At 45.3% G+C, this 14,038-nt stretch overlaps 1 protein-coding gene across 1 annotated transcript in view; it reads left to right on the forward strand.

Annotated features, from left to right (window-relative positions):
• The window catches only part of CFAP251 (cilia and flagella associated protein 251), a 65,514-nt gene that overhangs the window by 563 nt on the left and 50,913 nt on the right, over positions 1–14,038 (forward strand). The window contains exons 2-5 of the mRNA XM_021698569.1: positions 36–223; positions 1,133–1,475; positions 6,907–7,047; positions 9,063–9,172. Coding sequence (XP_021554244.1) covers positions 36–223; positions 1,133–1,475; positions 6,907–7,047; positions 9,063–9,172 — 782 coding nt within the window. The remainder of the gene's footprint in view (positions 1–35; positions 224–1,132; positions 1,476–6,906; positions 7,048–9,062; positions 9,173–14,038) is intronic.

Below are 14,038 nucleotides of genomic sequence, written 5' to 3' on the forward strand. Positions count from 1 at the left end.
GGAGGAGGAAGAGGGGGAAGAATATGGGGGGGGAGGAGGAGGCCATCAGAGAAGAAATAGAGGAAAAGCCTGGAGCAGCACAGGAGGAGGGGGCTGCGGGACAGGAAGAAACCACAGTGAAGCCTCCAGAAGTCACCAAGTCCATGACCAGTTTGAAGAGACTTACATTGACTGATTCCCAGTCAGTCATGTCAGGAACTTCCCTAGTAAGTAGTAATTTTAAGTCATTCATTCATTCATTTATTCAGAATCATTGATTCTGAATTCTACCATATGCCAGGCTATGGGGATAATATAAATAAGATACAATCCATTCACTTAAGGAGCTCTAGGGTGTGTAGGGAGGCAGACTGATACCTGAACACCATAAAACAATATGCTAAGTGCAGTGATTGAGAGATGCATGGAAGATATTTAAAAGACAAAAAACAAGGACTTAGCCCAACTAGGAGGATGGTCAAGGAAAGCTTCCTGGAGGAGGTGTGCAGTGGAGCTGACATAAAGAGCTCCTAGGGGTTAGTTAGAGTGTGCTTCTCTAAGAACAGAGTCAGTGTGATCGTAGTAATGTAGACCCTCCTCCTGAAGGAGGACTCAGCTGTGGTACAAGGAGAAGTGACTCTGTGACTCGTCCATCCTTGGAGACAACCAGTGCCACTTAGAAGAATGGTTTTGCTGTGTGGTTCTAGTAGGCCAAGAATATACCTGGCACACCCACGATTCATGCTATTTAAGTACAAAATGTCCCAGGCTCCTTTTTATTTTTTTTTAATCATTGTTATTTTTTAAGATTTTATTTATTTATTTGACAGAGAGAGAGAGAGAGAGCGAGTGAGAGAGCGCACAAGCAGGGGGAGTGGGAGAGGAAGAAGCAGGCTCCCCACTGAGGAGGGAGCCCAATGTGGGGCTCCATCCCAGGATCCCAGGATCATGACCTGAGCCAAAGGCAGATAACCAACTGAGCCACGGGTGCTTCCCAGACTCCTTTTTAAAACACTTCATAGTTTCAATGTGAGGCGAACACTAAGGCTGGCTGAATAGGAACAGAAAGGAAAGTAAAGGAGGGAATGAAGCAGCTACACACTGTATTTGGAATCACAATCGTCTTTTATTTCTTTTTTAAGAGAACCCTTAGCGAGTCAAAGCATGCATTAGAATCAGAGCATTCGGAAACAAATGAGCTTTTAAGAGACTTGACCTCAGAACTAAGATTTCTTGATTTGGATCAAACCCGTTCTGAGGAACAAGATATTAGTTTCCCTGAAACACAGTCCTCAAGTGAGCTCAGGGAGAAAATCGACCAGATGCCCCAAGATGAATTGGGACGAGAAAGGAGAGAAGAGAAAAGATTATCATACTTAAGTGACGAACAAGAGAAAGAATTCCAGTCCAAAGCAGAGATCCCGGAGAAATCACTGGTGTCTGCCAGCGAGGACATTTTGTTTCAAAAGGATGACCGTGCCAACGTGTATCCTTTGGTAAGTGTAACATGCTTTTTAATTTCCTCCAGTGCTTTGAGAGCATTGTGAAATAAGGGAATTTTATGCATATGGGAAAAAAATACCACCAGAAAGATCCCTTTTGAACTAATAATAGACTCGTGTGTTTTAAAGTTCAGTTCAGCACTCTGGGCTGACGTGTGACAGGAGCGCTGCATCTGGGTCCAATAGTGTTGCTCCGCAGGCAGGACATTCCGGACGTGGTTTGTCTGTTGCACAGGGTGTTGTTTCTTGTGGGAGACTCAAGCTCTATCTTCCCCTCTCCTCCCCTCCCCCTCTCCTCCCCTTCTCCTTCTCTCTCACTTCCTCCATTCCTTTCCCCTTTCTCCTCTCCTCACCTCTTCTGCCTTAGTTGGCTTGATACCTCTTTACAAGCTCCTAAAACCATTACGGGCTCCTAAAACTATCCATTCGGAAATGGACCAGAAAGTGAAAGGTTGGAAAAAGTGAAAGCCACTGAGAAAAGCACCAGGAGGTCCAAAGGAACCTGCCTTTGCTGTCACAACAATATTCCAGGGAGGCACCATCTGCAAGGAATACAAATATTACCATTTACCAAGAGAAGGAAGAGGAGAGTTTTTCCCTTCTTTTTCCATCTGCTCCTGAAAATTGCTTCCTAGGATTCATCTCCTTTTTTTCCCCTGTAGATTCCGCCTTTGGAAGATTTGTAAGTGATTGAATGTACATAAAGTGTTTAATGTAGTTCCTGACACACAGTGAGCACTTGACGAGTGTTCACATCTAGATGATGATGATGATGATGGTGGTGGCAAGGATGGTAATGACGATGAGGATGATGGAAAATGCCTAGTGGGAGATGCAGACAACTGACAGCCTCCTTTCTGTAGATTGGGTTTACTTTGAGCAGTGGAGTTCAAGGTCAAAGTTTGTGCTTGCTCAATCTGAAAGAATAATAATCGCTTCTCGGCCTTTTGGCTAAGATCAAGTATGAAAGAAAGAATAAGTTTTAGAGCCCATTAAGACTTTGTCTTGTTTAGCCAGCTAACAAGACATCAGGTGATATCACTAATGAGAGCAAGTGACCTCTGTGCCAGGGGTTTGGGTCCCCTGTTAACTTTGGGCTCACTGCAGAACCCAACTCTTCTAGACCACCTCCTTCTGCAAATTTGTTTAGTTCTTTGAGGACACTTCCTTTTTTTCCCCCATTCCTGTATTGTTTTTTTTTCTTTATGTTAAAATTAATAGGTGCTCTTTTAAATAATTTTTTTTTTAAAGATTTTATTTATTTGCGAGAGAGAGAATGAGAGACAGAGAGCATGAGAGGGAGGAGGGTCAGAGGGAGAAGCAGACTCCCTGCTGAGCAGGGAGCCCGATGCGGGACTCATCCCGGGACTCCAGGATCATGACCTGAGCTGAAGGCAGTCGCTTAACCAACTGAGCCACCCAGGCACCCCAATAGGTGCTCTTTTAAAAAAAATTTAAAGCAGGGGCGCCCGGGTGGCTCAGTTAGTTAAGTGTTTGAGTCTTAATTTCAGCTCAGGTCATGATCTCAGAGTTGTGAGATGGAGCCCCGCATCCGGCTCTGCGCTGGGCATGGAACCTGCTTGGGATTCTCTCTCCCTCTGTCTCTCCCCACTCTAAAAATAAACAAATAAAAATAAAAAATAAAAAAAAAATTCAAGCAGATTCCTCTTCTTGCACAGACCACACCAAATCCATTTCCCTGAGGTGACTACCGTTTGGTGTAACTGTGTATCTTTCCAGATGTTTTCCTGGGCATCTGCAGACATGTTGTCTGTGCGCTCCTGTGTGCGTGCACACACCCCATGACACCTTAGGTTTTGTTTTACCAGTAAGATCTTCTGCATTACCGCAGAATGTCTTTCCACTCACCATGTCTCGGAGGATTTTCTGTATCTGGGCATGTAGGTCCACTTCCTCATTTTAAATTCAACCGGTTCTCTATTATTAATATTATTATTTTTTAAAGATTTTATTTATTTATTTGAGAGAGAGAATGAGAGAGAGAGAGCACATGAGAGGGGGGAGGGTCAGAGGGAGAAGCAGACCCTCTGCTAAGCAAGGAGCCCGATATGGGACTCGATCCCGGGACTCCAGGATCATGACCTGAGCTGAAGGCAGTCGCTTAACCAACTGAGCCACCCAGGCGCCCCCGGTTCTCTATTATTGATGGCTGTGTGTTACTTCTGATTTGTTCTCACCAGAGGTGCTTCAGGGAGTGTGCTCTTGGCCCTCTCTCTGCCCGCAGCATCCCCCCTTTCCTTTGGGATGTCCTGCCTTATCCCAAAGGCCTGGAATAACTCACAGTGCTCAGGGTAAATGGGCATAACCATAGATACCGTCTCCAGCCCAGAAAACAAGGTATCATGCATTTATGAGGACGACTCTTATGCCTGTCAAATGTAGTGCAATCTGGCTTTGACAATAGCGTTTGTGTTCGTGTTTTGGAAGATTGCTTTAAGAGACGGCTGTCTCCATGATCATTCACCATGAATGGTAAAACTAGTGCAAATGCAGTCGATACTGTGTGGTTTCAGTTAATGTGAGTGCTGCTTGAGCAAGGAAGTTCTGTTAATACTGAGTGAATTTGTTACCAAAAATCTCAGATCACTTAGCCATCACTTTAGACGCTACCACATTTGACTGACTGGCCTCAGACTGTTTTTTTTTTAAGTAATCTCTACACCCAGTGTGGGGCTGGAACACTCTGGAGATCAAGAGTCGTAGGCTTTACTGACTGAGCCAGCCACACGCCCCTAAATGGACTATGGTTTTGAGCAGTTTAGATTTATAGCAAACGAAACGAAAAGCACAGAGTTCCCATATACTCCCTTGTGCCCCCCCACCAACTCCAGGTTCCCCTTTCGTTAATATCTTGCATTAGTGTGGGACATTTGTTACAGTTGATGAGCTCATATTGATCGTTATTATTAACTGAAGTCCATCATCCACCTTAGGGGTCACCCCTCGTGGTGTAACATTCTCTGGGCTTTGACTAAGGTATAACGAGGTGTATCCACCATTGTAGTGTCCTACAGAGTAGTGTCACTGCTCAAATCCCTCATGCCCCACTCTCCATCCCTCCCTTTACCCCCTCTCTCCCCGGCAACCATTGGTTTTTTTATTGTCTTCATAGTTTTGCCTTTTCCAAAATGTCATGTAGTTGGAATCATACAGTGTAAAGTCTTTTTTTTGACACTTTATTTATTTGTCAAAAAGAGAGAGAGAGAAAACACGAGTGGGGGGAGGGGCAGAGAGAGAGATAAGCAGACTCCCCGCTGAGCAAGGAGCGGAATGCGGGGCTGTATCCCAGGACCCTGGGATCATGACCTGAGCCGAAGGCAGATGCTTAACCCACTGAGCCACCCAGGCGTCCCCACTGTGAAGTCTTTTTAGGTTAGCTCCTTTCACTTAGCAAAATGCATTTAAGATTTCTCCATGTCTTTTCCTGGCTTGCTAGTTCATTTCTTTTTATTGCTGAATAATACTCCCTTGTATGAATCCAGTTTGTTTATCCATGATTTTTATAAAAGACTTTGAACACAAAAAATATGCATAAGTAAACTACTATTGGATTAAAAGTAGTAGTCAGATTTATAGTACCTCTAATTTTTCATTTCAGAAAAATTTTATTTTGGATTTATTCCTGGCAATATGGAATTTTTAATTATGCTGAGGGAATTTTCTCTATGCTTTATTCTTCCAGGGAAAATGATATATGAAGACCAAATATTCACGGCTGAATAATTGCCTTTCTTATGAAGTTCCTTAGTGACTATACTGTAACTTGTCCATTCCATATATTTTCATGAAGTAAATTGAATTTCACAATATTAAGTGCTCACTGTGTCAGGTACTGAGCAGTCTAGGTTCTGAGGAGTGGAAGGATAGGACGTTCTTTCTGTTTCCTGTTGACTTTCTTTTTAAGCAAGGTATAATTCACTTACCATTAAATTCACCCTCTTAAAATTTAAAATTATGGTAAAATACACATAAGGTAAAATTTACCATCTTTCTTTAAAGATTTATTTATTTATTCGAAAGAGAGAGAGAAAGGGAGGGTGGGGAGGGGCAGAGAGAGTCTTCAGCAGCCTATGCGCGGAGCCTGACATGGGGCTCAGTCCCATGACTCTGAGATCAGGACCTGAGCCAAAGCCAAGAGTTGGTTGCTTATCCAGCTGTGCCACCCAGGTGCCCCTAAAATTTACCATCTTAACCATTTTTTTTAAAGATTTATTTATTTGAGAGAGAGAGAGAGTACATGAGAGGGGGGAGGGTTAGAGGGAGAAGCAGACTCCCCGCTGAGCAGGGAGCCCGATGTGGGACTCGATCCAGGGACTCCAGGATCATGACCTGAGCCGAAGGCAGTCACTTAACCAACTGAGCCACCCAGGCGCCCCCCATCTTAACCATTTTTAAGTGTACAGCGTAGTAGTAAGTACATTTCACACTGTGGTGCAACCAATGCCTGGAACTCATCTTGCAAAACTGAAACTCCCTACCCATTGAACAACTAACTCCCTGTTCCCCAGACCAGCCCCTGGCAACCACCATCTACTTTTCTGTCTCTACGGATCTGACTCCTCTAGGCAACATGTAAGTGGAATCCTACCGTATTTGTCTTTTTGTGACTGGTGGATTTCACTTAACACGATGTCCTCAAAGTTCATCCATGTTGTAGAGTGTGTCGGATCGCCCTCCTATGGAAGGCTGCATAATATTCACATTTTGTTTATCCATTCATCCGTCGAGGGACACGTGGGTTGCTTCTACCTTTTGGCTTCTGTGAAATATGCTGCTGTAAACATGGGCATACGAATGTCTCTTTGAGACCCTGCTTTCAGTTCTTTGAGCTATATACCCAGACGTGTAATTGCTACATTATATGGTAATTCTGCTTTCAGTTTTTTGAGAGATCTCCATGGTGTTTTCCACAGCAGCTGCACCATTTCACATTCCCACCAAGAGTGCACAGTGGTTGCAATTTCTCCACATCCTCGTAAAATTCACCCTTTTAAAGCGTACCATCCGTTGGTTTTTAGCATGTTCACAAGGTTGTGCAACCGTCACCACTGTCTAATCCCAGAACGTTTTCATCCCCCACAAGAGAAGTCCGTATCCCGTAGCAGTCACTCCCCACCCACCTTCCCCAGGCCCCCAGCAGCCACTAAGCTACTTTCTGTCTCTATGGACCTGACTGAGCATGCACTGTGCGGTCCTGTGTGTCTGGCCGCTTTCACTCAGCATCGTGGTTTCAAGGGTCATCTGCACCGTAGCACGCAGTTGAGGACATTCGTGAAGTGATTTCTCCTTTTTGGACTGATGATGTGAAATCCTTCTCCTCCAGAGACTGTGCCAAGGGTGCCTGGCATCACAGTTCTGGGCTCGGCACACTTAGTGTCTTGCTGGTTTTGCCTTTGTCTTCCAGACCATGACTTGGTCTTTCGGATGGAACAGTTCTCTTCCTGTTTACTATATTCGAGACGAAAACCAGAGAGTTCTTCTGTATGTCTGTGCTCACACTGCGGTCATCTACAATGTTTTCAAGAATACTCAGCACCATCTTCAGGTATGCAAGTTTTTGTTGTTGCTTTTTAAGATTTTATTTATTTATTTGAGAGAGCGAATGAGAGAGAGCATAAGGGAGAAACAGACTTCCCTGCTGAGCAGGGAGCCCAATGTGGGGGATCCATCACAGGACCCTGGGATCATGACCCGAGCTGAAGACAGATGCTTAACCGACTGAGCCGCCCGGGCGCCCCTGCAAGTTGTTGTTGTTGTTGTTTTTAATTACAAGTAAAAGAGGTTGTTTTTCACTAGAATATAGCATTTTATCTTTTATTCCAAGGGCTGACTTCATTATGTCACTATCATGTTTTCCTACCTCTCTTCTGAACTATAGCAAGTCTTTTTTTTTTTTTTTTTAAGATTTTATTTATTTATTTGAGAGAGAGAGAATGAGAGACAGAGAGCATGAGAAGGAGGAAGGTCAGAGGGAGAAGCAGACTCCCTGCCGAGCAGGGAGCCCGATGCGGGACTCGATCCCGGGACTCCAGGATCATGACCCGAGCCGAAGGCAGTCGCTTAACCAACTGAGCCACCCAGGCGCCCCGTAAAATGGGGATATTAACACCCACTCCTCAGCATGATTATGAGGATCAAAGCCCTTTTAAACCTGCAAAGCCCTCTAAGTGTTAAGTAGGTCCAAATCCCTGCTGAAGCCTTTTGTGTACCCCATGGCACTGTGGAGACAACATGATCTGTCCTGACCACGGTTTTACGGAAATGTAAAAATACAGATGTCTTAAATTCTTGTTGCTGTAAAATTAAATCAACTGCTGTTTGTAAATGGATTCTGATTAGAAACAGAGACAATGAACAATAAAATGTGTTTCTAAAGACAAGACTTGCTATAGTTCAGGGGCACCTGGGTGACTCAGTTGGTTAAGCATCTGCCTTTGGCTGAGGTCATGATCCCTGGCTCCCTGCTCAGTGGGAAGTCTGCTTCTGCTTCTCCCTCTCCCTCTGTCCCTCCCCTTGCTTGTACTCTCTCTCTCTCAAATAAATAAATAAAATCTTAAAAAAAAAAAAAAAATATCCCCATTTTACAGAAGAAAAGACTGAGGCTCAGAGCGGTTTAACTGACTTGCCCAAGGCGGCACTGGTGCCTGGTGAAGCCAGGTCTTGAATGTAGGTCCCCTGACGTGGAAGCGTCGAGTAGGATGGTTGTTGTCCTTATGCCTTCCTCCCTTGAGCATCTTCATGTATTTCCAGTGCCCTCTGTGCCTCCCTGGTGTCCTACATGTCTGCCCTCTCCACACAATTACGAATTATAATAAGCACTCCAAAGGCAACGTGGACTGCTGCAGGAGAGAGATCAAGAGTGAGAGATGGCCCTCCGACTGGGTGGGCTGGCAATGCAAACGTGCCCTTTGTGCCGAGATCTGACTGACTGAGGAGAATGAACTAGCCAGGGGCAGTCTGGGGAGGAGCATTCCAGACCCAGAGAGCTCCAGGTTTGCAGGCCTGCGCACGGGGCCCAGAAAGGAGGCCAGTATGGCTGACTCGGAGTGAGCAAGGGGAGATGAAGAAGGGAGGAAACGGGCTATTTCCTGGCAGGGACCACTACCATCTTGTTTGTGTTTCCAGAAGGTTCCTGAGTTACTGGGCAAGGATTGTCGGGGGATGGGAAGGAAAGCAGAGAGACCAGTGAAGAGGCTTTTGCTCCGGAGCTGCTCAGTGACCTGATGTGGACACTGTTTTAGGGAGATGAGGCCAGCAGGGCTTCAAGGGGGCTGGCGGTTGGGCAGAACCCCAACATTTGTTTTCAAGCTGGGTTCAGAGTTGGGCACATGCCTAGACCTGTAGGGAGCCCCTGTCTCGTGGGGAGTGTGACTTGTCCTTCGGGGTTTTGAGGGAGAGAAAATCTGAAAACCACTGGCTATGGAGAAATGCCAGGGAAAGGCCGTAGGAGTGGAATTTTCAGCCAGGTGAACCTGGAAAGGGAGCTTAGTTCTCTCTTTGGGGTCCCAGCCTCTCCTACTGTCCTTGATGTTTCAAAGCATTTTCTGTGCATTTCTGCAGGGCCACCCTAATGTGATCTCCTGCCTCTGCATCAGTGAAGACAGGCGGTGGATTGCCACGGCTGACAAAGGGCCCAACTGCCTGATAATTATATGGGACTCCTTCACAGGGTAGGCTTGGTGCAGTCCTGCTTTCTCCTACCTAGCATAGTGATCTGCAACAAATGAGTAATGCCGGTCTGGGCATGCAGAAGCCAGTGACGGGATGCCGGGTGAGGGTGAAGCAGCCTGGGGAGGCTGGCCATCTTGTTGCCTTGAGGCCTGATCAAGTGACATTACCTTGGTGAATTTCCCATTTACAGTTCTTGGCTCCTTAGGCCCAGAAACTTGGTTTGGCAGTGTCCCAGAGTAGATGGGACTGAGGAAGGTTAACTCACACTAACCCAGCTTGGAGGCCCGGAGAAGTGAAGTGACTTTCCCCACCTACAAAAAAGGAGGCTAATCATACCCACTGTTTTAGTTTCCTTGGGCTGCTCTAAGATATTATCACACACCAAGGGGCTTAAAATAACAGCAAGTTATTCCCTCACAGTTCACGAGGCTGGAAGTCTGAAATCAGGTGCCCAAAGGGATGGTTTCTTCTGGGGCTCTGAGGGAGAACCTGCTCCAGGCCCCTCTCCCAGCTGCTGGTGGTGGCTGGTGGTCCTTGGCGTTCCTTGGCTGGTAGACTAGTCACTCTAGTCTCTGCCTCTGTCTTCACATGGCATTCTCACCTGTGTGTCTCTTTGTGTCTTCTCTGAGTTCAGCAGCCATTGGATTTAGGATCCATCCTAATCCAGCATGACCTCATCTGAACTAACTACACCGGCAAAGATCCTATTCCCATATAACGTTCACATTCTGAGGCTCTGGGTGGACATGACTTTTGAGGGGGCCCTCAGCGCATTACACTTACCTTACAGGACTGTCATGAAGACCAGGAGAGCACACAGTACATGGCCCGTGATAGATGCTCATACGTGAGTTTTCTTAGTTCCCGGTCCCAGAGGCAGAGTGCAGTGCTAGGTTAACTGATAAGATTGTAAGGCCCTGGTTGGGTTGTGGGGCGGTGGGGTGACATGGGGGGTTGATGAGTCCAGTTGGGCACGATTAGGAAGAAGTTGTGTTTAATGCTCTCGAGTGTTCTGGAAAGTTATGTTGGATGTTCTAAGATACAGGTCCCCCAGGTGACTGGCGACCTCCTGGGGCCATGTTACCTAATCCTGGTCCTTATCTTACTGGACATCTTGGCAGCATTTGACACTCTTCATTTCTTGGCTTCTCTGATACCATGTCCCCTTGGTTTTCATCCACCTTCTGAGACTCTGTTTCCTCTGGCCTGAGGTGGTGAGGATTCGGTTGGTACTGTTCTCCAGCCAGGAGGGAACAGACCTGGGGTTTGAAACCATACCATCTTCATCTCCATAACCACCTGATATTTCCTCTTTTCTCGGATGAGGAAGCTGCTGGAGAACATTCCACCTGCATGTCCCATGGGTATCTCCTGCTAAAATGTCCCAAAGCCCTGTTGCATCTCCTCCCAGATGACTTCTGAACCCACCCCCACTGCCCCTGCCCCACCTGGTGTCATCGGGGCTCTCGCATGCCTGGCTTCCTTCTCTGCAGCTTCACTCTGAAGCCCAGCCTCCAGAATGGGGATTTTGTTTTATTGTAGTAGAATATCCATAACATAAAATTGGCCATCTTCACAATTAAAAAAAAAGATATATATATTTATTTATTTAAGAGCAAGAGAGCGTGAGTAGGGAGATGGGCAGAGGGAGAGGGAGGGAGAATCCTCAAGCAGACTCCTCGCTGAGTACAGAGCCCGATGCTGGGCTCAATCCCAGGACCCTTGAGATCATGACCTGCACCGAAACCAAGAGCCAGCTGCTTTACTGACTGAGCCACCCAGGTGCCCCATCTTCACGATTTTTAAACATAATTCAGTAGCATTAATTACATTCACAATGTTGTGCGACCATCGGCACTATTTCCAGAACATTTTCATCACCCCAAACAGAAACTCTGTGCCGGTGAGCTCCCCACTCTCCCTCCCCTCAGCCCCTCATCTGTTTTCTGTCTCTCTGGGTTCGCCTGTTGTCATTTTATGTCCGTAAATCATATGTGGCTTTTTGTGTCTGGTTTTTCTCTCAGCATAATGTTTTCAGAGTTCTCCTGTGTTGTAGCATATGAATCAGTTCTTCCTTTCTTTTCAAGATTCTAGTGCATGGATATACCAATTTTGCTTATCTACTTATCTGTTGATTTTTAATAATCTCTTAATTGAAAGCTAATGTCTCCTTTGGCCACCATCTCCAATCTTTGTCTTCTTCCTAGAGGTAGTCAATTTGGTGTGTTTCCTTCCGGAATATTTGCTGTTGTCTTAAATACAGATACGTGAACATCATCATGTAGCATCACGTGGTTTTTCTCCACAGCCTTTTGAGTGTGATCTCCCAAACGCAAAGTCTGATTGTGTTGCTTCCCTGCTGAACACCCTTCAGAGGCTGCCTCTTGCCAACCCAGCCTGTGTTAGAGGGAAAATGCATCTTGCATCATAGCCACAGGAACTTGTCCCCCAGAAAGTGAAATTCCCCCTCTGCGTGACTAGCTGTCACCTGTGGCTGTCACATGTTTCCAGCTGCAAGTACTGGGACATCCGACTTACACACGAGGGAAAGTTGTTACATCCTGTGACCGAGAATCCGCAGGCAGGAAGGGCGGGCTCCTCACTCGTGTCTCTTTTCTGAAGCTGTCGCTGATAGTGCCCCTTCCCCAGGCATGGCTGGCCTCCTAAAAACTGTTTATTCTTTGGTTTTTTCTTGCTTGAAAAGCTGTCTCCCCCACTAGATGCGGGGGGGGGGGGGACCCCGGGGTTGATTTTTTTCTTTTTTTTTTTTTTTTTTTTTAAAGATTTTATTTATTTTTCAACAGAGAGAGAGAGACAGCGAGAGAGGGAACACAAGCAGGGGGAGTGGGAGAGGGAGAAGCAGGCTTCCCGCGGAGCAGGGAGCCCGATGCGGGGCTCGATCCAGGAACTCCAGGATCATGACCTGAGCCGAAAGCAGTCGCTTAACCAACTGAGCCACCCAGGCGCCCTGATTTTTTCTTTTTAATTACAAAGTGCCTCTGTGGTTAACAATTCAATATGTCCATATAATTTTATGATATAGTAAATGATGACTTTGGGACCCAGAAAAGATTATTTGGTTTTAGAATGAATATTCACTTTATTAAAGTTATAAGAACCATAGTTTTTCCTTAAGCTTTTCATTCAACTTATAAATCTTACTCCTTTTATAAATCTAGCATATTTTTGCAATTGCCTTTAAGGGGGTTTTGATTAGTGTTTGGCCCCACTCATAGATTTGATTATTAATTCCTTTTAAACACTTTTAAACTGCACTTAGAAATTGAATATATTTGGTTTTATCTTTAAGGTCTTTAGTAGTCTGATTAAAAAATAAACCCTTCACCCATACTTAAGTAATTCTTGTAAATCTAATAAATTAGACATAACTATGGCAAATCTTATGTTCTCATAAGTATTCTAATATTGTTTATAAACAAATGTGATTTGAATTTAAAATCACAAGTCTAAATCAACTACAGGCTTTAAATTAGAATCACAAATCTAATCCATCAGAGGCTCTAATACGTTAATTCTCTTAAACATCACCCATTACTAAACAAAATAAACAAATTCTCTTCCCACCAATACGTTTATAATACAGGCCCAACTGACATCACTGTCTCTATATTTAATTCTGAATATCCACAGGGATAAGATGCTTTTCCCCACTAAGGACATCACTGTGTCATTCACAGCAGTGTTAGGACTGCCTTCCCAAGTGAATCTGGGGGCAACTTCCCAGGGGGATGAGGTCTTCTCAAGCGACAGAGAACCAGCCAGCCAGGTCCTCAGCTGGGGCACAGACTTGGTCGCAGCCAGTTGGGGCCCCGAAGTGACCTCTGAGGCCTGTTGATGTTTCCCGTAGCAAGGGCTCCGTAATGGAAAACAGTGGGGAACCACCAGCCCTTGTATGTGGATTAGGACTTCCTACCACCGGCCCTTCACTGCCCGTGCAGGTCGGGGACTCCCCGCCCCCCGTGCTGCCGCTCACCCCATCGCTCCCATCCTTGCTTCTGCTGTCTCCTGCATCTCTTGGGCTCTCTTAGATACTTAAATATCTAATTTAATTCTGCATGTGACAAGGCTTTGCCTGCCTCTTACGGTCTACAGTCTTGCCAGTGACCCAGTACAGAGGTGAATGAGGGGGAAAAAAATGAAAGTCCCTCCTCACCCAAACACGTCTCCAGAGTCACCCTTGTTTAGTTTGGAGTCCCGTCCTCTAGACTCTTCTGTGCACAGAAATGCATGCACTCTCTCTCCCTCACTCAGGATGATGCTATCTACACTGTTTTGCAGTTTGCTTTTTTCACAAAATTTTGGTCACCGTCCCACATCTACTTCATTCTTTTTGAGAATAGCCTAGTTTTTCATTATATGGTTATGTCATGATATTTTTTAACAGTTCCCACATCCATGGATATTTGTGTTGTTTCCAGATTTTTTTCCATTAAAGCCGTGCCACAGTGAACATGAATTTATATCTATCTGTTTACTTTTGCTATTGTTTTTCTGGGAAAATGCTGTATAAGAGGAATTGTTGGGTCATAGGGTATGTACATTTAAAATTTTAATGGATGCAGCTAAGTTGCTGTCTAGAAAGCTTGGGCTTATTTATATCCCCCCTTAGGTGGGAGGGCGCTTGTTTTCCTGAGAGCTGGGGTATTGTCCCAGGCATCTTTTTTCATATTTCCATCCTTCGTGCCTGGCACAGAATCAGCACTCAATAGTGAGTGATGGCTGACTTCATGAAGAGAACAAATAGCACGTTTGCTTATGCTGAGTTAGTTTTATTTTTTTTTTTAATTGAGGTAAAATTCACATAACGTAAAATTTACTATTGTAAAGTATGCAGTTCAATGGCA

Source organism: Neomonachus schauinslandi, chromosome 14 (assembly GCF_002201575.2).
Source record: "Neomonachus schauinslandi chromosome 14, ASM220157v2, whole genome shotgun sequence".
Classification (NCBI taxonomy): Eukaryota; Metazoa; Chordata; class Mammalia; order Carnivora; family Phocidae; genus Neomonachus; species Neomonachus schauinslandi.